The 27,788-nt window shown below is 36.4% G+C and overlaps 1 protein-coding gene across 4 annotated transcripts in view; it reads right to left on the bottom strand.

The window, feature by feature from the left end:
* Positions 1-27,788, bottom strand: part of PPFIA2 (PPFI scaffold protein A2) — a 333,193-nt gene that overhangs the window by 30,219 nt on the left and 275,186 nt on the right. For 3 of the 4 annotated variants that reach the window (XM_086471363.1, XM_086471371.1, XM_086471379.1), the window contains 11 exons: positions 21,742-21,825; positions 20,714-20,845; positions 19,720-19,782; positions 17,356-17,447; positions 13,704-13,839; positions 13,016-13,236; positions 10,152-10,389; positions 7,458-7,487; positions 6,450-6,580; positions 5,731-5,885; positions 1,081-1,174 (listed from right to left, as the gene is read on the bottom strand). In XM_086471363.1, the coding sequence (XP_086327489.1) occupies positions 1,081-1,174; positions 5,731-5,885; positions 6,450-6,580; positions 7,458-7,487; positions 10,152-10,389; positions 13,016-13,236; positions 13,704-13,839; positions 17,356-17,447; positions 19,720-19,782; positions 20,714-20,845; positions 21,742-21,825 (1,376 nt within the window). Of the gene's footprint in view, positions 1-1,080; positions 1,175-5,730; positions 5,886-6,449; positions 6,581-7,457; positions 7,488-10,151; positions 10,390-13,015; positions 13,237-13,703; positions 13,840-17,355; positions 17,448-19,719; positions 19,783-20,713; positions 20,846-21,741; positions 21,826-22,251; positions 22,339-27,788 lie in introns of all 4 variants that reach the window. The other variant, XM_086471357.1, reaches the window with a different exon arrangement.

The following is a 27,788-nucleotide window of genomic DNA, read 5'->3' as shown; positions in this document are numbered from 1 at the left end:
GTTATTGTGAGTTTCTTAATTGAATCGAAAATGTTTCTTTTCTCTCAGCTAGCACAATGACTGCTTCTCTATCTTTCATTGCTAAATTGAGGCTGATTTAAATGGAACATTTACTTTTGTACATTACATGGATGCCTACATTTAAAGTTATATTACATCAGGAGCTTGATATGAAAGTAGCGATTAAAAATATTCTACATATAAATTTAAAGAGAAGCTGTAACATTATCCCTAGATTCTTTAGATTAGAATTGCAAATTCTCCTGGAACTTTGAAAGGAACATTAAAAGACTGAAAGACGCATGAAAACCCTACAAATTTTAAACATTAGGCTTTCAGAATCCAAATAATAGCACTATAATTAATGATTATGGATGAAAAATAAACCTGTTTGTGTACAGAATGAATTTGCAAAATCAAATCATCTTTTTTCTCTGACACCCTCTAATTACACTGGAACTGTGATGCTGCCAAGAGGTTTCTTTTGTTTTTGTAGCTTTATTTTAATAGTTCTCCTTAGCTCCTGGCAGCTGCTATAAGTCAGTGTACCAGTTTTAGAAGGAGATGCACCAAAGACAGCATTAAATTATTATATAATTTATGAGAACAAAAAGCTAGGTTGCCATTTGCAGTCAGGCAAAAAGAAAATGAAGATGCTAGGGTTTATGGGGAGCCTTTGAGATCTATAGACAGAAATAATCATGTGTTCAATAGATAACGCAAAAAACTTTTTTTTCCTTTCTGAAAAATCTATATAGCGCATCATTAAATGCCTGCCTATTTTTTTCAGAATTGCACAGAAGGGAAATGGCACGGAATTAATGACAATGTGAAATAGAAAATGTCTCTTTCTCATAAACTTGTGTTCTTTCACAAATGAAGCACTATTGTTCAACTGACAAACTCTAAATATTTTTCCTATATTTTATATGCAGCTTTAAAAAGTTTTACACTGGAAAAAAACATATGAAGTGGTAAACTGCCATAGTAGATGATCTTGCTTCTCATTACATGTCTGCAAGAAATCAACACAAAAACTGACGTTTGAATCACGTTTAATCCAATGAAAGTTACACTCACTTTTTCTTTAGTCTTCGGTCCTTTTCTGCTTGGGTTCCAAGTTTGCCTAATCCCAGAGATTCCTGAGCTGCTGCCTCTGTTTCCATGTAACCTCCTGGAAAACAAACCAAACACCACCATATTTTCCCATGTCTCTCTTCCAGTTGTTCCCCTCTTCAACCCCCAATCCCCCTCCCAGGTGCCACCATCATCTACGTTTGTCTCCTCAAACTATGACATCTGGCCTTTGTGAAGAGCATCTGTCACCTACAGAAGTAAATTCTAGCAAGCATTTACTACACAGAAAAGAAGAGAAGTAGAGGGGAAAATTGTTTCCTCCTCCTTGTGTTTAGCAGAAATGTATAAGAATAGCACCCTGATCTTTGCCTGTTTTTCTTTGACTCCTAAGGCTCAGTCTCATCGTCCTAAGCAAGCAGTGCCCTCACCATTTTTTAACCTTAGTTGTGAAACGTACAAATGAAAGTGCCTTCTCAAGAACTGTCTCATTGTCATAATACAACATCACTCAATGTTGTAATACTAATGTCTTCGTTTTGCTCTCATAGAGTCTGGAGAGTCTTTGATGTCGTTATCCCTGTAAACTCCCAAGCCATAGATGACACAAAGAATCTGTCAGAGAAGTAAAAAGCCTCCTAGGTCTGCCTGGAGGTGTCTTATAGGCACCTAATTCCTGTCAAGAGTCATGGGGACTTGAATAACTTGCATGGAGTGACAAGAAAATCTTGCAGTAAGCAAGGACACCTGGACCAAAATAAAATTGTATTATAAGCTAAGGACACGACTTGTATGACCCATGCTGATCATACAATATGTCCACTAACATGACCTTGCTAGTACAGAATTGGAAAGATACTCTGGCTTTTTTATTGCTACCTGAATTCAAGGAAGAAGGACCTGCTCATTCACACATGTGTGTGCAGACAGAGGGGCTGCAGCACTTCTTTGAAGGCTGCTTGCCTCTTGTGCTGCTCTCCAGAAGGTGTGTAACTGGCACAAGTAGGAAGACAGCAGTATGGTAAATACTGGTGCTTGACTCCACCCAACAATGGTGACTTCTTATTTCTCAACTAATGAATAGTTAACAATTATACAGTGAACACTGGCACAGAAAGAAAGCACAGTATAAATTAAAAGATTTCTATTCTGATTCATTGATTTTAACCTTAAAATAATGCATAAATATTATATAGGGAAACAGCATCACAGCCTCTTACAAGTCACATTTACATGGACCTCAACCGAGTGAAAACAAAACCTATTGCTGTATCATGTTTATGATGTTAACTTAGAAAAGCTTAGTTTTAAGCTGTCCTTTTAAAGCAGGTATAGTTTCAATACTCCTGCTTGTCGAGACAGAATTTTTCTTTATTAAAGAGGACACTGCTTCTGCAAGTCTCATGATGAGAATGATGCCTCCAATCACAAATGCAGAAAACACAAATGTATACTCTGCTTTACTTCATCTGCCTTTCAGAGTTTTCCAAACTATCCGGAATGTTTCTTTCTGACCCTGGAGCAAGTTTTTAATTTAGCCAACTGCTGTATCAATATATCACACCTTTCTGAGAAAGCAGCTTGCATTATGTTAGATGGAGAAGGTATGAGTGCAGTGCAATGAGGATTTATCACAGATTGGAAACTATTCATGGCATAATGGACTTCACCATAAGACAAACAGATCTGCCCCTTTGAATAACCCAGGGTACATTGTATTGGATGTGGTGATTGTGCTTGTCAGTACCTTGGGCACGCAGATTGCTATGATAAATGTTTCCTAACAAGCTGACCTTTGCATACACCATACAGATCAGCTTGCCTGGGCAGGGCTAAAAATCTCTGCAACGTATTGTTTGTTTTAGAGACTAGAATATTTGAAATGTAACACGGGAAGAATATGCAAGTGTTTAGTGTGGTATTCCCCAAGCGAAAGAAGACTGGATAAGTTTAAAATAGAATAAATAAATAAATAAACTTGTGTTCCCTGTAATATTCCTCTTCCCTTCTCCAATAATTAAAAAAAAAATCTTGAGGAATCTAAAATCTTGAGGAATCTAGAAATCTTGAATCCTGGTGCTAAGAAAGACCTCCTAAGGCATAAACTTCCCTTTGAACAATAATGCAAATGGTTGAGTAGAGATGGTGAAAGTAGCAAACTATAAAAACCCCCAAAACTCTGAAAACTAATAATTTTAGAGTTTTGCAGGGAATGCAGAGCAATGAAATCTTTTGGGTGATAGCCTCGTTCTGTTGAAGTTAGTGATAAAATTTCAGAGGTTCCAATATTGCTTCCTAAATACAAGTATATATTACACGAGATTTTAGAGCTATTATAGAATTAGTTACAGAAGTATTATGTGTACCTACAGTGTATAATATCACTGCAATCCCTAATATCCTCTGCATTAATATGAACTTTTAAAGTGCTCCTTTAAGCCCAATTGTGTGCATATGCAAATATGCATAAAAGAAAACAAATTAATATTTCTGAGGCTCGAAATTATGTTTATTACCTCCTTAGTATTTGATGTCTTATTGAAGAAAAGGTATTTTCCTTATTCAAAAATATAAGCAGTACGTATCTATATCAAATCAGAATGTTTAGTTTAAGCAAGGAATTAAATGAGATTTTTTAATTGATTTTGCATTATAAATTTAGGTTATGAAAACCACACAAATATACTGCAGTGCAGTAATGACAGGACTTACTACCTAGATTTCTGTGATACAGTATCTCACTATAAATAGAACTATTAATTATATAAATGCACCGACAGTGCACCTGTCCTGGAACTGATTCAAGTATTACCATGATTGCTGTTTTTTTAAATTTTGTTTTGTCCCTAAAGTACTGCCATTGATTGGAAACTCCCACTCAATATTTCTTTTTTTTTTGGTATTTTAAAAATTAAAATGAGAAAAACTTTTTGTCAGTGAACATCCTACTGTTAATTTTATACATCCTTGTAAACCTAGTTTGCTTAATTAAAATGTGCATTATACTGAAATTTTTGCTGTTGAGCTGAAGGATGGAAACCACAAAAATTTCCTTTAATTGCAAATCTTCAATAATATCTTTTTGCAATTTCAGGAGCTAGTGTTGGGAATTACAAGTAGGCTCTATCTAATTATACATATGTCTTATTAATCATGGTGGGTATTATTAAGAAATTAATCTAATGCCAGATTACATTGCTCCTGAGATAATCTTTAAAGTTGTTATTTTATTTTTGTTCAACATTGCAAGAAACTGCAGGGAAGATCAACACGTTTATTACATCTTTGTCCTCTACATTCCTGAGTTACTGTGAAATCATAGGTTATTATGTATAATCCATCAGTATCAATAAAACTAGTTTTATGGAATGTAATTGTGAATTAATAACAGAGTCTAAAGTTATAAAATTCTCCATCAGTGCAGATGGTGTCATGCAGGTGTATTTGAGAGATTCATTTAATAGATTCTGAAATACATTAAACTATGAAAAAGATCGAATGAATCAGTTTTATTCTTCCCGTAGTGAGAAAAAAGGGAATTTAAATTGTAATTAGAAATTAGTTATTTTTTTTTTCAAGAACACAAGGTTCTCACAGGCAGAGAGGAGAAAGTTTGGAGTGTAAATGGAGAATGCTCAGTTATTTGATTTTACTCTGATACTTTGACCTTAATATTACCTTATTTTGTTCTGTATGATTTTAGTGATGGGTTTATTAGTTGTGATAAGGATGTGTTTTAACACGAATTTAGTTTTTTAACTTCAGGATTATATATTTCTTAAGTGTTTGCACTTACTGCAAACCCTTAAAATTCTTTAACAGGTGTTATGTGGTCACCATGGCAGTAAAAATTTAGTGCCTCACAAATTCGTACTACATGCCATCTTCGTGACTAGGAAAGAGCTAGCATTTCTATTTTACTGACACATCTATTCAAATTTGATGCTTGTGTTGGCATGTATATATATGCTAATCTTAATCTAGCTAAATCATATAGCCTAGAAATATAGACTGCAGCTAAGGATGTATTTGCCCCTATGGGCACACAGACTATGAACCTTTGCTGAAGACTGTTCACCTCACCTTCCATCGCTTGTGCTACGTAAGGCGGTTAAATAAAGTTATGCTATAACTTGGCAAGGGAAAAGAGCAGAAGTAGGCAGAAAACAAAGCATTGCTGTGAGCAGCATAACTAATCAAAAGAATACGGTGAGGACATTCAGTGACAGGCACTAGCAGACATCTATTGACACACTGAAATCTGAAAAGCAACTACACTTACTTGCAAGGACCTTCCATATTACATAGGTACAGCCCTTATAGTGGTTTGTTACTTACTAGTTTTTCAACTCCACTTTATTTTGGTTATTTGAGAATACAGTTAGCACTTTTACCCTAATTCAAGAGACTATTGAAGCAGTAGGATCAGTGAAGAGGATGACTCTAGTAATTTGTGCCAGAAGTCTCCTTTCATTTGCGTTAATGTCACAGCAAACTCCTGACAAATATAATTGCTGATGGCAATGAAGTTTAATGGGAAAGTTCTGCCAGACAAAAGAGAAAAATAAGCAAATTGGAAAATGAAAAGAAGCAAAATTAAAAATGGGAAAATGACTGTGAAATGGTGACCTTGGCTTGTTACCACTAATTCCTTACTGAGCTGTCCAAGTCGAGCCTTCTCTTTTTTACCGAACAAACGTCCTATTGAAGACTTGATTCCTTTCTTCTTGGGAGCTTTGTGTAGGGAATCCTGGCTGCTATTGACACTGCCAAGACCAATGCTTTCTGGCTCCAATGAAGCAGGCAAACTACTACAAAATGATAATAAAGAAATGGAATAGATAACGTGTCAACATTTGCAGGTAATTTTTTACTTTCTTCTGAGCAGCTCTGCAAAGAAATTAATTGGTTGGACTTTAGTAATGATCTGTCAACAAGTGAGACAATCACATCATCTTCTTTAAATGATTTGGCAATATGTAAAACAATACAAGATACAAGATCACATCTTCTCCATCAGGCTGACCGGATCTTATTAAAAAAAAAAAAAAAAAGACTGAAAATAAATATTTTTAATTTGCTAAGAACAATTGACGAAAAATACAAGAATAAGCCTACTGTTTGTCTTTCTAGGATTTGCAGAATCTCTACGTCTAGTAGTGATCAAAACTGTACCTCAAAACAGAAATATCCAGCATGTATCTTAGCACTGACAAACATTCTCAAGGTCATGCAAGAGACGTAAGGGGAAACAGTTGCCAAGAAGAAAGGGGAAGAAATCAGGTAATTTTTGAATGGTTAAACAACAACAGGATTCGAAAAGAATAAGATGTGGTAAAACTGTGAAGTACCAATTCATGTTACAAACTTCTTACCTTCTGGCATCATTGTGGTATGAAGAAGGCAGGGTGTGAGTCATTCTGATAGCTCTGGGCGTTGGAGGAGGAGAAGTTTCACATTTGATTGTGGCTTTATCTTCACGCCCATCTTCTTCAACCACTGCAATCTGGAGGAGAGAGAGACTCCATTGAGAGTAGATTAGCTTTTCAGGAAAGTTTCAGCATATACTGCACGAATTTGTCAAGTGAACTGAAGCATGTATGGTTTCAAGTGCAACTTTTTGAGCAAATTGCAAGGATTCTTATTTTTGAAAGAGTTTATTGCGAATGAGCAATTGCCTAAATATGGCAGCTTAAAGCATGTGTTTGAAAGAAAAGAGATTACACTTGGAGAAGAAATTAATTTGTTTTATGCCAAACAGGTTGATCTAGTAAAGGTCTAAACATGAAAATAAACTTAGACATGAGCGGGTCTTTTGCATTAAACAGGATTATTCAAGTAAACAAAATTTCTCAGGGATGTAAGGGAGAAGGTAAATACAGACTCAAACAGGACCACTCTCTCCATAGCTTGTTAACAGAATGGTCAGAATGCCTGAAAATAAGCATGAACAAAACGGAATTTCATCACAGCATATAATGATTTATCTTAAATCCCATCTCCTCTCATGTAAAGATAAATCCCATATTCAGGGACAATTCTGTAAACAACTTTATATTGTTCCAGAAGATTTCAAGTAAACTGTCTGTGGTTCCTCCAGCAAGAAGAATGGCCAAAATACATTTGAAGGCAATCCTTCTGTGTTCACACTTTTTTTTTTTTTTTAACAGTATTCCTTTAAGTTTGTGCTGTAGAGGCTGCTGCTCCAAGGTGGGCCTTGATTCTGTGGCTTAGCTGTGACTCCTGCAAGCCTTTCCAGGTAGGATTAAAATTATTATGTTCAGGAATTGAACAAGTGGCTGGCAAAAGGAACCCGGCTATGTAAATAACAGAGGAATATGATAAATGTGCTGTCCCAAGCTTAAAAAACCCCAGTATCATACCTTTCTCCGATGTTTCCTTAGGTCACTTGGCTTAGATTGGTAACCAAAGCAGCAACAACAAAAAAAGAATGATTAATAAATCTTATTTGGGCATAACAAAATGCCACACATTCATTCTTCTCACATTCAGAAGTGGGAAGTGGAGATTTCATTAATACTATCCATATTATATACTAATTATACACTTCGTGTCATAATATAAGAGAACCCCTGACAAATATGTCATTCTGAGAAAGCAGTTATTTTTGCTAAAGTTACAATCGTCTTCATTTTCATAAGCTTAGCAAAAAATAGGACATTGTGAGCTGATACTAGCACTTTATATTTTTGGAGTTTTCATATTAGTCCTTTGACTACGCCCAACATAGAGGTAACTTTTTTGTTTTATCTAATACTACAAATGTATAGATGTTTCACCAAGTATAAACACAAAATATCATCAACAAATACCATGTCTGTAAAAGGGGCCTTTCTCTCTAGTTATCCCACATTAAAGTGACTGGCATTTTTGGTCAATGGATACAAATTCACCCATCTTCTGTACTGCAGCATTATTTGGCAGTAGAAGGCTTCTAGAATGTGTTTTGTGCAACAACCTTTTTGTTTTTAATTTTGGTAGATGTCTCACTCATTCAAGGAAAGCTGAAGACACTTTGCAGTATTTACTTACTACATGGACCTGGGCTGCAGAAATTCATGCAGTACTGCTTCTTCAGCCAACCCCTACGGGACCATTTGGCATTTGGACTCTAGAGATCATACCTCTACAGAACTCTTCCAAACTCAAAGTTTCTACTTAGAGGATATCTGATAGCCTGTTGTGCCTGTTCCCAGCCAGCAAGGAGGAGATACTCAACACTGAACTCCTGCTGAAACAGTGCAGAGCAGACGTGTCCTGAAATGATTGATGAGGGTGAGCAAAAGCTGTGGGCTGTGCTGTTGAGCAGGCAGTGGGCTGCTACTTCTACAGCTTACGATATGTCAAGAGTTCAACTGCAACCCATACAGACATATCCACCTGAGCTTTAGCACAGCTAGAGCTGGATGCCAGTGAGGCTATGGTAACCTGAAGAGCTGAGGCTATGCTGTCATTTTGTATTTGAATCTGATGAACCTACTGACCCAAAGCTACTGTGTAAATCAAGGCAATCAGGCAGTGCAGGTGTCTGCTGGAAGGTCAGTTTAACCTTCTGTAGCCAGATTGCTTAGTTTAAACAGCTGGTGAAATGGAGCCAAACTGCATATTTGGGAAGGTGCTGCTTTTGTGAAGGTGGTACTGCAGCAGCCTGCACACCCACCTCCTCCACAATGGCCTGTGCCACCAACATTTTCATTTCTGCTCTTCAGCAGTGGGAACTGGGGGCCGCAAAGAATCAGTGCCACAGTCTGCCACAACCGCCAGCCCTGACCTTCTCTCTGCTGTCTTCAGTTCCCAAGAAGGCAGAAAACACCATCCTAAACTGGGAGACGTAGAGGTGGATACAAGTAGTTGTCAGTTCCCAGGAGAATGGAGTACCCAGCTCGATGATGGCAGACAGAAGTCCCTAGTCCCAGCTGAGCAGAATGAACAGCAAGGCTCCACTCCCAGCTGTTCTTAGCAACTTTCTTGGCTAGGAGAGTTAATTTCTCCTATTTGATTGAGATCAAGGCTCATTTCCCCTCCTCTGCTGAGAGGCTCCACAGAGAACTAGTGCTGGTGCTTCCCAGGAATGGACCACAAGGGGACATTGGTGACATTATGAATATCAGAGAAATAGCCAATAAAAGACGGGGTTACACATATCCTATTCTCCTCCTTATACATAGAGATCAGCAGTGGGCTGCTTTGATCCTCTCCTAGTGCATAAAGGGATGAATTCACCCAGGCTCCAAACTGGTTTGTAGCCCACACTGAATGCTGCCTCTGCACTCTTATCAATTTCAGGGTTGTACATCTTGAATATGTTGACACATAGTACCTTCATTCACTCGACTGTAACATTTTTTGTCTAGGATGAAAATTAAATCTTTTGCAAATCCATTTTCAGATCAAACCAGACATTTCAGAATATGTCCTCAAAGGTACAGTAATGTTAGAAACACTTTGCATGATAATTTGATGCCTTGGTATCTATTTATGTGTGCTGCTTGTAATGTTGAAATATATCAGTTAAACGAATTATTGGAAAACAAAGCACTTATTTCAAGTGCTTGATACACTGTCATGAAGAATACATACAAAATCCACAATTACAAAAGAGTATACCAAATAGAGAAGTATATCTAAGTGATCACATATATGAAGTAATATAAGATTTTAATGTCTTATAGACATTTCCTGGAGGTGTAAACTCAGCAACAGTCCCACAGACTACTGTGTAAAAACTATCACTTCAGAGCTTTTCATTAGTAAACATATTTTACATATAAATTGATTACAGTAATTCCAGTGATCAGTTCTGTTTCTTATTAATTCTATCGCCTGTATGCTGAAGGCCCTTGATCCTCAGACCATTATGTCCCTGGTGAATCATGTAATGCTCAAAAGCACTGTAACAAAACCCAAACCCACACAAATGTCCATATTCTAGGGAATTTGCTATCTGTCTGTATGATGAAAAGGTGAATAAAGAATGAGAGATGAACCATTCACACAGTATTTAATACTAGAAATATCACACCTAAAATGTGATACACAAACACAAAGTTCCTTACCAGCGTCATAACCCCCATTCTGTCCATCTCCCTGGCTGGACTGCGAGGGGTGAGTTTAGGAGTTGAGTGTCCGCTGGGAGGAGATGAGCTTGCAAGTGATGATGCAGTCACCGAGCCAGTAATGGATGTACCTTGGTGGACTCTAGCTAGATTTAAGCCTTCCAGACTCACGCTGGCCACTCTGTTCTCTATCTCTTCGGCACGCAGTTCTGTCGACTCTTTCTCTTCCTGGATCAACCTTATTAAATAAAAGAAGAATGTGGTTGTATTTGTCTTCGCATAGCCCAAAAGCAAAACTAAAAAATGTTTCCTTTCAAATGAGATTTGAAAGTAAAAGAAAACAAAGAAAATATCATAGATCAACTCCAAAATAATATTGGAAAGGGTATTTTTTATCCACCAGAAGTATAAAATTCTTTTTCTTAATTCCTCAATACTCAAAAACTGTTTGAAGAATCTGCCCAACAACAAGACTTGACATACGACATTCCAGGAAGACTGGTTCCTTTGCAAAGGAGACAGTATAGGGGAGGGGGGTTAACAATCTGATTTATCATAGGAAACTAATTCCAATCTTAAGTTGGCTTCATCTGATTTTCTGTTGCTTAAAGCATGAACACAAATTTAAAGCCAAATGAAACCGGGCCTTTAAGAAGGGAATTGCTAAGATAATCCATATTAATAAAACAAAGGAACACGTAAAACAAATTGTCTGTTTCATCCCTACAAATTAATGAAAAAATGACAGTTGTTTCTAAAACATTGAGGTTTTAAGTGCATTTCATTAAAATAGCTCTCTTGTTATCAATAAATACAAGCTTCTTAAACATATATAGCCTCAATAGGATGCTTCCACTGGGTTCTTTATTTTTGTTTTTTAATTGTGATTGCATCTAGAATGAAAAAAATGTGTTTAAAATAAAACATTTGCTTATAAGTCCTTTGCCCATAAACCCATGTTAGAAGGAGTCTTTTTTTTTGCAAAGAGGAATAAGTATGAGGGATCAAGGTTAAGTGAGAGAATATGAAGTTTGGGGAGGCTGAAACTGTGAACCAGGCTTTTCTGAGTGAAATGAAGCAAGTACTATAAATGAAACCATAATACATTGAAAATAGAAACCTACAAATTCCTATGCTGTGGTAAATTGTCTTCTCTAACACCCATCTCAAAATTTCTATAAAATGTCTATAGTCCTTTCTGAAAGGAGGTGTGGCAGAAACTTAAAGGCGAATAACATTTTGAAAGGAAATTATAACAACCTTTTCCATTTTAGTAATCTAAATTCTGAATCGTCTTCTATAATAAAACAAATCTACAGGCAAAATACATTTTTAATCTCTTTTGATATCTCCAATCATTTGATAAACCCTTACCCTGTTTGTCAAGAAAAAAAAGACAAACCAATAAAATGTGAAATGCTGCACAGTTTATAAGGCTATACTTGTAGAACGATTTTTCCCAAAACATATAAAAAAAATAACTCAAAATTAGTTAGCTGGTTCTTTAATAATGGTGACAATGGTAATGAAAGCCTATACTTCAGTATAAGTTCAGCAGTAGGGGAAATAAACTACTCTCAGTGGACCTCCAGCAAAAATGGCTATATAAATTGTGCGCCCTTGCCTCCTTTTTGAGATAAAATTGTACCTAACATCTAAGTCAAGTTCACTTGTTAAGTAAAACAGTGATCTGATTCAGGATGGTACAAATAATATCCCACTATGTCACCTGCAGGTACAATTTCCTGTAAAAATCTTTACTGTATTACAAAATTACTTGTTAAATTGTCAAAATGCTAGTATTTTTTAAAACAGATACATTTGTTACATCTACAGCTTCCTGAATTGGTCACAGTGATGACTTCTTTGTAATAACAGAAAATATGGATAAGGTTCTCTCTTTTACTTTCACTATTTTAAGCAGATTTACCCTCCCAACAACAAAATTTCTCTTCAACTCTCTATCTTGACAGTTGTAATAAGAGATTTTAGAAAACAGCAGAGTAATCCTATCTGAATGAAAATATTCTGGGAGTAGTGAAAATGCAAAGCTGTAGATCGGTAAGAAGAAGTCTCCCCCTTGAACAGAAAAGTTACTAAAATTCCGTATATTACAATAGAGTCTCCCTTTAAAGTTACCTTGCTCAGAGAAGGACTGAGATTTGGCAAAAGGTAATCTGGTTTTGATTATATTTCTAACCACAGCCTTTCTGTCTACAGTATTACCAGAAAGTCACTAATACTCCTACATCTCCTTCTAGAGAAACAGTTACCAATAAGAGGATGTTTTTCATACCCCAAGTTCTTAAAAGTTGCCCTTCCTGAAAAACATATAAGAATGCTTTAAGCATAAAATATGGTTTCATTTCTAAAACTTGCTTAATTAAAATACATCACTGGATTCTCTATCACTCTATTAAATTTGCACAGAAATTATTAAGATACATTCAATTCACCACCTATTTCCAAGCAATATAACCCAACTGGGAGCATGAAAAATCACATTCTATGCCTCCATAGAAAAACAAAACCATGTCTTAAAACCTGTGGCTTATATGAGATGTAACATAGGAATAATTACCAGAAGAAAGCATGAAGAGCACTGAAATAAAATATTTCTGATAGGAGGTCATTAGTAAGTGGAGTCATGCAGAACAGTGAAAAAGACCTTGAAAAGAGGACTATGAATAATGATCTGTCAAATCTGCCATGTGTTAGCCTTCTCTAATGTATCTCTCTTTAACTGGCCAGCAGTTCTTCACTTGGAACATTTTTTGAAAGAAATCTCTGTGGTTAGGAATTGAAGATGCCACTGTTACCTTCACACAATCATAAATGCATCACAGCTGCTTCAGGCTACATACCTGATTTCTTTATTGATTGCATCTAGCTGCTCCTGAAGCATCATGGCCAGAGTCTGGGCATCTGAATGGCCGCTTGGTGACAGGAGGTCCATGGAGCTAAAGAGCGTTTCTCTATCATCGTCATCGATGTCAGACATTTCAGTGTCGCTTTCAAATGGATGGCTGCTCAAAACGCCAATCTGCTGGGTCCTATTCCACTCGTGATCTCCAAGCGATTTTACCTGAGCAGGAATTAGGATGTATATGGCTTATTCCATGGAAAACAACTGCAAAGTTGAACTTCTATAAAATGGGAAAGGAAAGTAACTAACATTTAAGGATATCCATTCAATGATTAATTCTCTATTAATGCTCACAATATTACTGTAGATGATGTCAAGTATTTTCACATAATTTCTAACGTGGTGTAAAATTAACCATCACAAAAATATACACAAATATCCAGAAAAGACAGATGGTCTGGTATGTTTCAACTTTGTTGTCTGAACTGCAAGCTCTTATGCCTTCATTTTAGTACAACAGTACTTTTGTTTGAGCATGTACAGAAAAATCCTGCTGTTTGGATTGAGTTTTCTTGTTCAGTGTTGTTGGGTTTGTTGTTGTTTTCTCAAAATGCCCAAACTGTAAGCTTAACAGTCTGAAATATATTCTCTTATCAGGGAATATGTGAGAAAAAATTGGGATTAACCTTTGGTTCATCTCTGCGTACTCCCATCCGGCCTCTTCTAGGTCGCCTTATTACTTTAGTTGACCGATAGTCAGACTGGCTATCAACCAGGGAGCCCACAGAATACCTCAGCTCTGCTGATGTGTCAAGGTGAGGCCTAGAAAAAGAACTACATATGTAAACTGAGAGTAATAACAATAACATCAACAACAATCCAATGACTTCCAGTCTAGGAACACAGATTTCTTTTTTTAAACAAATTATTATGTATCATTTAATAAATCACAAAAACACAAACATAATTTAAAAGTGAAAACTTGAAATCATATTAGGAGAAAAATAAGGAAGAAAATATTTGATTTTTCAAAATGAAGGACTTGCATAGTAAATCTTATTGTCCAAAACTTTAAGACAAAAAAATAAGCAGACTTCAGGAAAATTAAAAGAACTGGCTGCTGAATGTACTATCCTGTTTATTTTCCTTCCATTATTCTCCTGAATAAGTATGCCTGAAGTTACTGTAAGTGTATTACATGTTCATGAGTGAGAATATCTATAACTCTTTCCTACAGTAAGCCTATGTCTTATATTATGGAAATATTAGTGAACTGCCCTGCAATATATAACATTGGTTATGAATCATTCATTGTTATTTGATGATGCTTTTGAGAGTTTTAACCCCCACTTTTTCCTCTAGTGTTGGTAAGTCCTGGGACATTTGGGTTAGGGATACACATGATAACTTCAGCATATCTTTTCTTGGCTGCAGACGATGCTTGCTGGCCTTTCTGTCCTTGGTCAAATAGCAGCAATAAAGGTTCCCCGCACGGTGCAACAGAAGTATCCGGCCCACGTGCTGCGTAGTTGAGTCAGAAGAGCAAAGCCTCCTTGCACTATTTGAGCATTCAACCACAGCTGTGGAGACCTGAACAATTTCTAGTTCTCAATATATAAGCAATCTCCACATAAAAACATATGAATAGCATGATTACAGTAGAAAAATGAAGTGTAATAAATACTATACTAAGACAACTAAGTATGTGTTTATAGTGACTTCTCAAATATGCTTGATATTTCGCTATCTATAAGAGCATAAAATGAGAGTTTAATGTACCTACATTTTATTTTTTTTCTAAACTTGGGAAAAAATGCTTACAATCACCTACAGACAACTTAGGGGTTCCCAGTAATGTTAATAATCAGTTTTGGGAAACAAAATAGGAATAAGTTTTGTTCTTAAATGCTTCTTTCACTTTGAAAAGAATGCTGATCAAGAAAATAGCTTTAATTCTAGACATAAAAGAGCTAAATAAGAGAATGTCTGCTTCCCAAAATGAAGGAAATAATTCAGAAAACCACATATATCTATGCTGAGAAGTGTAGGCTGTAAGCATGACTATTTTCCTGGGTTCTAGTTCTGTGTCTGTTTCCAAACATTGAGATTTCTTGATTTCCTTAAGAACTTAATTTGAATTAAAACATACTCGTAATTGGAAGACTGAAGCACTGGTCTCAAATTTCAAACATCACTTTAATAAAGTGAAAGTGAGAGATAAAAAGCTGTGGTGCTTGTCTATTGATAAATGAGAAATGCAAAAACATCATGGAAAAATGTGGAAGCCACTGCTACAAGCTACTTTGACAGAATGGTATCAAGAAATGTAAGTACTGTCTGGTATTATAAGTACGGTGACAAATCTAAAAATAATGGAAGGATTTCAAGTGTCAATATAGTTTCTTTTATAAAAAGTAAACACCATAAGAAAACAAATTGAGAAAAGAGGTACTGGAATTCCTGAAACATGAGTATGTGCCATAATAATCAAATCAGATACATTAAAATGTCACAGATACTGATTAACGCTTTAGAATTTAGGTTCTGGGTAAAGCATACATCCGAGCTCATGTTGTTGTCTTAAATGTCCTTTTCTGAACAGGACAGCAGTTTATTTTCTCTTACACTTCCTGTCATGCCTGTTAGGAACTTCCATAATAATAGAAAAATTTAGATCTTACCTTTAAAAAATTTCTATAAAACTCACTTTTGTCATTAAACTAGTAAGAAAACTTGACAACAGCTGGGCTACAAATATCCTGAGCCATCCATCTATGGCACTAGACAACAGTTTTTTGGGATTTTTGTCTATTTAGGTTCTCTATGTGTCTCTAATCTGTTATATAGTAAACCTTTTAGGGCAGTGACTGTTTTTTATTTTCTGTGTACGGTATTTGCTATAACAGAATTTTGCTCCGATAATTGATAATACTTGGCACTTGTGAAGCCAGTCAACAGGAAACAAAAAACAGCCTAAGTTCTAGACTGGCAGCAGATATTTGTCTGCTGACCAGCTTCACTATTCTGCTGAAAGAACAAACTGCAAATACAGAACTGAATATGAGCTGAGAACAATTTTAAAAGTATTTAATGCTGATAGCTACCTGTTCCCGAGAGGGTTGGTACCTTCACAAGGTGAGGGTGTGGAGGGAAGTATACTATTTTAGGGGAACCTGCCGAATTCCCAAGACATTTAGATAGCTTATGAAGTTCGAACAGCCCTTTGACAGCCTCCTATTTACAAAGCATGAGCTAATGATACTCATCTACCCAGCAAGAAAGGCTGCTGTTCACCAAGGATGGCTGCTCCAAAAAAACCTCTGCTGTTTGTTGCAGCAGTTCAATAGTTGGTGTCCTCGCAAGCACTCACAAAGAAGTGTTGTGCGTGCCTGTAGTCACACTCCCAAAAGAAGAAAAACTCAAAGTTACAAGCATCACATTCTGAATTTCATTGATTTACACTTCTCCATGTATAGAAAAATATTATTCCAAGAGATAATAAAAGATTGAGGGAGAAACCATGTCCAGGTACTGATGCAAGCCAAAAATTATCCAACAAGAATAACTTTGGAGGATTACAGTGCTCTGAATTTAGTCTTGGTCCATGAACTTTGGCTGGCAGGTTTTCAAAGTTAAGAAGTTGCTTGTTACGAAAACAAGGACATGGCACACCATTGTCAATAAAGTAACAATTTTATTTTGAGGGTTACTTTTAGGCAAGAAGGACTTTCTAGAATTATAAATCCATTTCAGCTGTTAGTGGCTATTTTTATGGTATCTGTCTCACTATTGTTCCCATATTGCTTCTCTGCCCAAAAGAGGCATAATGTTTAGTGTCCTGTTAGGATATTTTCAGATCTCTCTGAATACTGTCTTCATCTTTAGGTGTAGATCTGTGGTCTTATGCTACACACTAAGCAAAGTGGAGTTATTTCTTGCTAATAAAAAAATAATGATTAGATATAGTTGATAGAATAAATAAATATGATCATAAAGATGCTGATCCGTTTCAGCATTAAAGATGATAGTTTCAATTTTATTTTTAAGGTCTCCTGGGAAAAACATAGGTATTTGTATATACTTTTGAAAACATTCCATAATTTAAGAGACTTTCCTTAATCTCAGTAATATTTCAGTGTATAGTCACTGCTATAAGGCCTCATTTACCTGTGAAAGAAGTGAAAAGCACCAGTAATAATCATTGCATAGATTTTACATTTTTAAAGAAATACGTGACCATTTTTATGCATGGTCTGAACACATCTCTGTTGTAAAGGCTTGACACATATTTACATGCTATTTTAACTCAAAGTGAGGAGACTTGTCATTAAATATTACCTTGACAAGGTGGGTTCGATTAAAGAACCAGCCCTCAACTTCATTTGATCCAGTTCAGATCTCAGTTTCTCAATTTCTTCAGCAAGTCTTTCCTGGAAATGAGAATAGTAAGATACACTTACTTGTGACACAAAACACATTTACTTTATGACATACTGCTCTCATAAAGCTAAACAAGTAAGATACACTGAATGTAGCACAGACTATAATAAGAAAAGGCAGTGAACTCATTCGAGTCTCATTACTGCTAATAAGACACACACATCAAGAGGAGGTTGTATAGCACTCTACAGTTTTTTTCACTAGCTGGTAGTTATGGCAGGACACGTTTGTCCTTGAAACTTTTTTTTTTTCTTCTTATACAGCTAAGTTGGGGAAAAGAAGAACCAGCACTGATTTGTGCATTAGCAGCACTCTGTGTCAGGCATAGTTCAGCATGCAACATGCCATTTGCCCTTTAGAGACCAAGATTACATCTTGGCCTTTTTATTTACTGATAGAGACACAGACTGAAGAGACAACCACATTTTAGGTGACTTGTTGAACTGCAGCTTTACAGCTTGCTCTTGGGACTTGATGAAACTCCAGTATGAAGTGCTGCTGGGGAAAAACGACAGTGTGCCACAAAAATTGGATTTTTGGAACGAACTAACAAAAAGACTACACTAGGGAAAACAGTGCTGTTCTCAAATTGTACAAGTAATTATTGTCTACTAATAAAATGAAATCAAAGAATTTTAAAAAAAATTAAGAGAGAACATGGGATGAAGATGCAACACTGCTGTTCCTAGAGTTTAAAATGTTCAGGATTCCAAAACACTAGGAAGGAAAAGGATCTGCACTTAAGTAATATCAGATTCAGTAATTCTTATTACAGTATTTTTACACTGTTCTTGGTTGAATAGAATTTATTGAGATGACTTGGTGGTCACCCGTATTATTTGCTAGTTATTTAGAGATTATTAATATCTGCTGTTATGTCCACTTATCTGAAATTGCTTCATCAGTTTCTTCATCAAAATGGTACAAATAAACCCTTCAAAATGGGAACTTAGAAACTCTGGAGTCATATCTATGTGATTATGTGTGAAGGGTACTCATCTCCAATTGCACAGAGCAGTAGCAGAGTTGTTCTATTTATTTCACTTCCCACCCTTAAGTGAGAATCAATAAATATAATAAATAAAAATATCTTTGCAAAAATAATTTCGATACACATGTAGATTTTTGTACCAGTTTTCATCTTTGTCAAGAGCTGATATGTACATTCAAGCCAGAAAACAGACTGAAAAAGAATTAGCCACTGTATTCACTTCCACACTAACACTATTAAAACAATAAAGTCATGTTGGAGATGACATTGGAAAAATACCTTATTTACATAGACAAAACTGGTATCCCTAATTCAGGTTTAGATTCACTAGCAAAATGATAGAAACTTTTGTTTCAGTTGACATAGCTTTAGAAATGTCCTTTTTGTTATCTAACTTCATGATGAAATATGATCCTGGTTCTGTGACAGCTGAATCACCTTATAACTGTGGTAGCACAGCACAGAAATTTTATTTATTTAAAATGCACTACAAACTCCTTTTTGGGACTTCAATCTTGTTGCCTTTCTACAAGGTTATCTGCATGTACACGAAAACAACAATTTATTTTAATAGATACTTCTTTTATTGTTTTTCTCAAAGTTCTTGGTTTTGGATGTCATATGATATAATTATATTAGTATTGAATGGAGCTACGTTTTTTAAATTCGACACAATCACTTTAAGTGGATTTGATACGTTACAAAAACACTTCAGTGAACCTGAATGCAGATACATTTGTGTATCCTATGGTGCTCAAGGCAAGTATAACCTCAAAACAAAATCCTAACATTTGGGATTGGAACAAATATTTATAATTAATTTGACTGATTCACTAAACAGTATTAGGGGTTAATTTGCAATGAACTAAGAAAGGCCACTTTCAGCTATATTTAGCATAATGCCACTGCACCTGTTAAGAAGAATTGCCTCAAATCCAGCAATTACATTCTTCACTATGAAAGTGTAACCAGTTATGCATATATCTCTGCTAAACAAGACTTTTTCAGAATTAAAACTGATAGAACAAAAATTCGAGAGCCAGTGAAATCAATATGAATTTTAGTATTGACTTCCTGAGGCTAGGATCTCAACCATGAACTTAGCTCAGAACAATTGTTAGAGACCCTCAGAGGCTAGTTAAGAGATCTGGGTGATTAAAGGATTTATCATTGATGCCAGGAATATTTTACATGCTAGCTGGATAATTAATATACCATATATATCTCTCCAATCTTATAAAAACTAATAAAATCCCAGTATTTTATAGTACCTTGTCATGTAAAGACTCTTCCAGATTTTTCCTGAAACTTTCAGATTCTTGAATCAAAACATTCTACAAATTAAAAAAAAAAAGAAAAAAAAAAGAAAAAAAAAAGAAAAAGAGATTAGAGATATGTTAAATATCAGATATCACCATATCAGCCTCCATGTACAAGTTAGCAAAGTTCATATTAACTGAACTTTAAAATTAAAATCCTTTAACGCTTCAATTTGAGTATATATTACATTTTAAACACTAGAAACAATCCAAACATGTAGGACCACGTTTTTTCAAGAACGGTAAAAACTTTGCATCTTCCTTGAACTGAGCAACTGTCACACTCTTACACAACTATTTCTCCCAGGTTCTTTTGGCAGGCTTATTTCTTGCTTTGTACGACATTTTGTTCCAATGATATAAACCTCTGAGAGGTTCTGAAATATCCTTCTGAAAGACAGTGAAAGATTCCCCTCAGATCAAACTGAAGGTGAACAAGTAGAGAGGGACTAAGGGGGATGAATATAAAGGTCATGGAATTTGAATTTTGCAGGCTCACTGTGACTCACATCACAGAAAATCTGTAAATAACATTCTCTCTCCAAGGGTAGATGCTCCTTCTCCTTTGGTGACAGCATTTTACTCTTCCCAGAGGAAGTGATGTAAAATCAGCAAGTTGAAATACAGGAACGACAGCACATCTGAAAAGTGGCCATTCCTCAGTTCTCATCCACTTTCACTGCCTTATACCATGCTGTGCACTGGTCCTCTATGAGCTCTTCATCAGACTCCCTGCTGATAAAACTGGGGCTCATAATATTCAGCATATCCAGTTTGTAGCAGTTCTGGAAAGATGTTTGAGCACACTCTTAAATTAAGAGTGGAATGTGTAAGTTAGACCATATTTGTGGTAATATTTGGTAATACAAAATCAGCATGATGCCTCCATCCTGATAAAAGTAGAACGTTTCACATATGAGAATCTTTATTAAGCTGAACACTGTACCTTTTCTTCAAGTGCTGCCATTCTCTCTTTCAAGTGTAGCTGCAAACGCTCATTGGATTCTGTCAAAAGTCTGTCTACAGTATCCGATAATCGTTTGTTGTGCTCCTCATTCATTTTTTCTCTTTGCCTTGCCTTTAATGCAGAATAGAAGAGACAGATCAGTAGGGTCCAAGATTAACCAGTATAGACTTGTAGCATTGAAAAATAAAAGAATTACGGTAACTGTAGCCATTTAAAGAAATTCCACAGGAAATGTAATTACAGTTACTGATTAACACACATTCATTTTTCTATCAGCAGAGTACTTTGAACGCTGCAACTAGATGTAAATTAGTATATTTGCATCCAGCTCAGGAGTCCCCAACACAAGAAAGACATGGAGCTGTTGGAGCGAGTCCAGAGGAGGGCTACCAAGAAGGTCAGAGGGTTGAAACATCTTTCCTAAGAGGACAGGCTGAGAGAGTTGGGCTTGTTCAGCTTGGAAAAGAGAAGGCTCTGGGGAGACTTTCTAGCGGCCTTTCAGTACCTGAAGGGGGCCTCCAAGAAGGCTGGGGAGGGACTTTTTAGAAAGGCCTGCAGTGACAGGATGAGGGGTAATGGTTGGGGGTTGAGAGCTGGGAGAGGGCAGGTTTAGACTAGATACAAGGAAGAAGTTCTTCACCCTGAGGGTGGTGAGACACTGGAACAGGTTGCCTAAGGAAGTTGTGGATGCTCCACCCCGGGAAGTGTTCAAGATGAGGCTGGATGGAGCCTTGAGCAACCTGGTCTAGTGGGAGGTGTCCCTGCCATGGCAGGGGGGTTGGAACTAGATGGTCTTTGAAGTCCCTTCCAATCCAAACCATTCTGTGATTCTACAATTCTATGATTCTATATTAAGATGGTTAACTAAAGTGGGAAGATGCTGCCATCACTGTTATAAATAAAACATTTACCAGTAGATAGATTTCTATGCTGGAGTGCATAATGTAGAGCTATATTGACAAATTAAGAGAAGAAAAGTGCACAGAAGTTGTCTGCAATACACATACTCTTTGAAGTTCCTGATTCTTCTCTTCAAGTTGAGCTTCTAAGTGTCTCATACGTTCCTCAATGTTTCCATGTCTTTCTTCTGCCTGTAAAAAAATAGAAAGACTCTTTCTGTAATTTAAGTGGCTTTGTGAAGTTTTATCTCAGTAAAGTTTAAACAAAACATAAAGCAAGCTACTACTAACTGCAAACTTAGTTTTCCGAAAAGAAACTTTATTTAAACAGGCAGCTGAACAGCATTGCTTGAAATGTGTCAGCTACAAAGGCCTGTTACATCCAAGCATCAGCAAAACATTGGAGTTATTTATGAGCAATGAAATCAGCCAAATGTAACATGCAGACTGTGCATGGTTTGAACACAAACCTGCCATCGTAAAATTGTAAGCTCCTGAAGCACTGAACTGCACGATGGTTGATTATCAATAAAAAAAATAATAAAATAAGTTAAAGAAAATGAAAACAAATCAAATGGATTCTATTTAGCAATAGAAAGTAAAGTCCAGTAGGACTACCTTCCTACGTATGGAGATCATTTCTTGTAGTTTAGCTTCCATAACATATTGATAATCATCAGATGAGGTAGAAGAGGTTGGATCAGACTAACAAGTCAAGGAAAAGGAGAGGGACAAAATTGAAAAATCAGAACTAAAGACACTGACACTGAACAGAACACAGCACAGAATGCTTAAAAGAAAAGTGTGACTGAAAATTTAATACTTTTAACTGACAGATTTTTATGTGGAATAAACTACACTGATACTTGGTGAATATGATGCAGTTGATGTGGAGAAACTGAAAATAATGGAATGCTAAAAAAAGCTATCAACCTACACATGGAGGTTCAAGGTTAGTGATGGCTGGCTGATGACATATTACTACAGAGTGGATTCAAAGCAATACTGTCTAATCTAATGTTATTTTTTTGAATTATGGCAAACTAAACACCAGAACAGGACTCTGCAAGGCCAATGTCAGAAAGTGCTTTATAATTCTTCTATCATTTTCTAGGAATGAAAACAATGCATAAATACTAAATTAATGGATCGGTCAGTTACAGAACTGTGCAATGTTATGGTACATTCCCTAATTTCTAGAAAACAGAAAGAACGTCAGAAGAGACAAGGCTCAAGCTTTAGTATTCCATTTTAGAATACACTACATAAGCCTTTCCATCCAAATAAGCAATAGTTTTCATCCCTTTGAAAGGATCCACCCTGGTGGACCTCTTTGGAAGATCAAGGTCATCAGATAAAAGAACCTATAAATAAAAATTCATTAATAAGAATGAAAAGTCATTACTGAGTATATAAATGGTAATCCATCCAAAGATTCATTACTATTTCTGATAGAATTTGACCTTCATTAGGTCATTTGTTGCAAAACATGAATATTCATGTTATTGTCATATCAAACAAGTCTATGTTATCATTCAAAATGAAAAAAAAATAAAAGCCCTTAAAGAAAGGGAAATGTTATATTAGATTTGTTGCTGTGGAAACAGGAATGTGCATAAGGCGTATAGACAGAGCTACTGATGACTGAGTTGTGAGCTCTTTCTTGTCAAATGCTATTTCACTGTCAGATTTACCATCTCTCAAAAAGAGATCCTGAACTCCATCTTTAGATGAGCAAACTTTAATAGGTACAAGAAATACTGATTTTACAACTGTATTTTTTTAGTGAGACTGTTTTTCATACTGCTGCCTACCAATGATTTATCAGAATAATCATGAATAGATACCAAAGTAACTCCAGATGCACATCATAACGTAAAATTACCCATAACTCAAAATCAGTAGTATTACCAGGACCAAAAGATCAGACAGAAAACAAGCCTGTGATCTAGAGATTTATAAATATAAACTGCAGCTTTTGATATGAAGCCATCCATATGAGAAAATCCTGCTTTGTATAAATACAAGAATGTCTAACTCTGAATATCACCACTATTCTTTTCAGAGTAATTATATTCACAAAACTCAGATTCTTGCAAAATTTAAGGGAAAGTCATTATACTTTGTAATTAAGCTCTTTTAATAAGTCCAGTTATTGTTTCTGATCATGAAGCAGGCATATTGCAATGTATTCGAACTTACTCATTATCTGAAACTATTTTGTCTCTCATGACCTGGACCAGTGGCAATCCCTTTATGATTTTCTTCATCTTATCTTTTAGTTTTATATATTAGTTTGTTTCAGAATGCAAGTGCTAAAGCACTGCTTCCTCTCCCAATTGGATAAATAGAAAGATAGGGTTGAAAAGTCCCTGTGATTGCAGAAAACCCGATCATACTATCCCTTCCACAAAGTGGAAGGGGCTTTACCCTCCTCTGTAGAAGATAGACTTTTCCCGTTTTTGAGTCCTGGCTGCACTATTGGTTCAAGGCCTTCCCTTAATGCGTCTCCAATGGTCAGAAGAAGATTTGAAATTATCAATGTGCTGAGCTGATGATGGAGAAGGCTTCAGTAATTCTACCTCTTTTGAAACTGTTTTCATTGAGGGAGATATAGAACCCATTGGGGGTATCATCCTGCAAAATTAACCTACTTAGAAGATGCATTAGCTGACTGCAAGCTTTAAGAGCAAGTTACTTAATCTTCCCTGCTTCTATACACTCAATTGCAGGTTAATGCAAAATATGAAAATAACCAAACTAATACTTCTGGGTTCAAAGGGGATCTCACGTAATTCTTCTGAAATGTGGTGCTGTCTGTCATAACATGGCCTTGAGAAGCCAGCCTAGCTAGCTATATCTTTTACATTTATTTTTCAAATTAAAAAAAATAGATTTTCAGTCCAAACCATGCCACATGTTATTCCTTAGCAGGAAACAGTCTTTTCTAAATATATTGTGGTATTAAGCCTAACTATTATTTGGAAGAGGACAAGGAATAAAATTATTCTTAGAATTATGTATGTTATCTGAATTCTTATATAGAAAACATTCTTGAAAGAACACAATGTTCTCTTAAGATTCTTATAGCTACCTAATTCTGTTATTTTGTAACTTGCTACTGCTTTAATAATTCAGTAAGGCATATGTTTAATATATATATGAAAATCTTTTGCACGGTAGTTTTCAGTTATTTCACTAAGAATTTTTAAATGTTGATAGGTACATCCTTGATAAAAAATCTTCCTGAATGTGGCTCAGAGTACCTGTACTTCATTTTCCAGCACAAAAGAGAACAGAGATGATCTCCAAATTCATCTCCCTTTCCATCTCTTTGGTAGGATAAAGAAACTTTAAAATTATTTAAATTCAATATGACTTAGAATAAAAATAAATGTCATTATTCTAAACACTTAAAATGTATTTGAATATTTGAACATTTGAATGTTTCCTTTATCTATGTGCATTTCATCTGTTTGTTCCTAAAGTGTTATTCTGTATTACTCTAAAAGTACCAAATTATTTTATAACTGAGAAATTAAACAACTAGACTCCACTGCTTGTCTGGCAGAGAACAAGCACAGGTGCGCAGCCTTAGTACCTACCCTGGGCTCTAATGCTATTTAGGGATTTTATCCACTGGTTATTATGTGCTGAATGCATGAGCAGCCCCTGCAGCAGGGACATGAATCAAAAGGGTGTTCTCCATAAAGACTAGGGAGACAGAAACCCATTTAAGTATTCCCTTTTTCTCTCACTTGCAGACACTCACCTGTAGACAAAGAGCTGCAGTAGGAAAGAGCAGCCCCTCCATCTCCTGGTGTGCCTAGCTGGAACATACTCCCAAAATGAGGGTTTCAACAGCTCTTTATGCTGAGGAAGGCCCCAACCTAGGTCTCAAAGAGACACTTCCAGAAAAAAAGACCTAGTAATTCAGGTGTTCCTCAGGGGATTTGCACGGCCTTCCCTAGGCCATACTGTTAGGATTGAGATGCCTGTGGTGGCTACACTTTCTTGTTGTCCGTGTGTATTAGTCAGCCCCAGGCATTCCCACTGGAATAGGCTCTTTGAAAGACTTGGGAGCCTACCATGAAAATATTGAATTTCTCCATCTCTGCCTGGTGGTTAGAGGCACAAAGCAGAGTGTGAGACACCAGTGAGACACCAGTGTTCCCGTAACAGAATTCCAGATACAAGTGAGAGAGAAGGGGCAGCTGTGGACTCTGAGGTTCATAAACAGAAGCTGGATTTATTCTGACTTGCTTTGCCAAGAGTTAGTTCAGTTAAAGACTTTCTAAAGTGGAACTTGCATGACTACTTGCTGTGCAGACCTTAACCTACATTCTTCTTTTTTGGTATATGACTTGCATGCCTGTTTGCTAGTACTCTGTACAGAAGGATTAGTAAGACACATAGTGCAGTGTTCAGCAACAACATTTAAAGCATTTGGCCAGAACATTCAGGTATAAATAGACTGGTGAAATTGTGCATCTTAGACTGGATTAAAAATATATGGACAAAAACTAACAATGTCTGACTCCTATGAGATATCAGCATGAGTCTTAATGCTCACTTTGCACACTGTATGCTATGAAATAGCAAAGAAATAGCCGGTATAAGCTAGCAATAGACGAAAATTTTGCTTTGAGGGAATACCAAAGCAGCTTGTATTATTGCTTTCTAACCCTGTTAAAACTCTGCTGCTGCTTCTGCGCCCACAAAAAAAATGTTGCTTTCACATCATCTGTTACTGTTGGCATTGCATATTTTCTAGGTCTTTGCATCTTGGTTGAAAAAAAAAAGTCCAATTTCAGATGCAGAAATCACCTGTACAGTACAGGTGCTATAATTTTTCTTCCTCATGCTGAGCTGCAGGAACAAATCTAAACTTTTTTAACGGTACGAGCCAATTTCCACAGTTTTGAGACCTTGACTTTTGAACACCTGCTGTCTCCAGATTTTCTACTGGCTTCTTATGGCACACATTCCTTTGGTCATCCTTTGAATGAGGTATTCAAAAAAAAAGAATGCATTATTGCATCAAGCTGTGAAATTGAAGGTGAATATAGTTGAACATAGTGACCGAGGAACAACAGCTCACAAAGTTATCAGCTACTTGTTCACATGCTCACTTCTAACACGTTACAAACGTGAAAAAATATGTTGGCTTAAGTCACCTCTTTTTCTTTAACCTAACCTTTCAGTCACTAGATACCCACAGGTTCTTGCCCCTCCTTCATTTTCCCACTACTTTCTACACCTCGTAGGTTTGGTAAGCAACTCCTTCCATTTAGCTCTGTCAAACTTGCTTTCATTTCTTCCTCTTATCAGGACAAAATCTTCTGCGGAAAGGGAAGGATAAGAAGTGAGGTGGTTTGAGAAGAAAGTAATGTGTTGTAAATGTGGAGTTTTCTTAGGCTTCCCTCCCCATAGAAAATTTTATCTTTTTTTTTCCCCCAGAAAAAGATTTATCAACTTCCTTCTCCAGCTAACACATCGTATTCTCTCTCTCCCTTCTTCTCAGAGAGGTTTCTGTCTTAACCACATCCACTTCTTGCAGGAGAACGTCTTTCACCACTTTGCATCCTTTACACTGCAGACCACCTCCTTTCATTTTCTTGAAACTTCTTCCCTACTTAAGGCAAACCAGATTCCCACGTTGTCACAAAACAAGCATTGTGTCCCACTTGCCTCCAACTTCCAAGTCATTTTTTATCACCTTTAAAATAAGCTGAAGGTGTTACTATGCTAAATGTGGTTTATTATGATTATGGTTTCCTCTTCTCCATCTCAGTGCTTCTCCACTGAAGCTAAAAAGCACAGTTGATTATTTCTGGTGACCTGCATACAGGAGTGGTGGAGTAAAATGCTGACTGCTGTCTTGTGATCAGAGAAGTGACTCGGTACCTCTGCTGCACAAGCACCAAAGGGAGAGAGTGACTACTAGTGGGTGCGAGTGAATAGAGGTAGGTGGATGCTGGTTGTCTCCCCTAGACCCCTCCTTGAATACAGGCAAGGAGAAACTGACAGACTAACCATCTGAAGATCTGGACACTCCAATGTCTGTCCCTTCTGACGAAAATAAAAATCTTGCAGGATAAAGAAAGATTTAGTTAATATTGAGGGGAGGTTCTTTCTGCTATCAACTGCCTCTT

The sequence above is a fragment of the Leptosomus discolor genome, chromosome 1 (genome assembly GCF_034619465.1).
Source record: "Leptosomus discolor isolate bLepDis1 chromosome 1, bLepDis1.hap2, whole genome shotgun sequence".
NCBI classification, from domain to species: Eukaryota; Metazoa; Chordata; class Aves; order Leptosomiformes; family Leptosomidae; genus Leptosomus; species Leptosomus discolor.
This window is presented reverse-complemented; position numbering and strand designations above follow the sequence as displayed.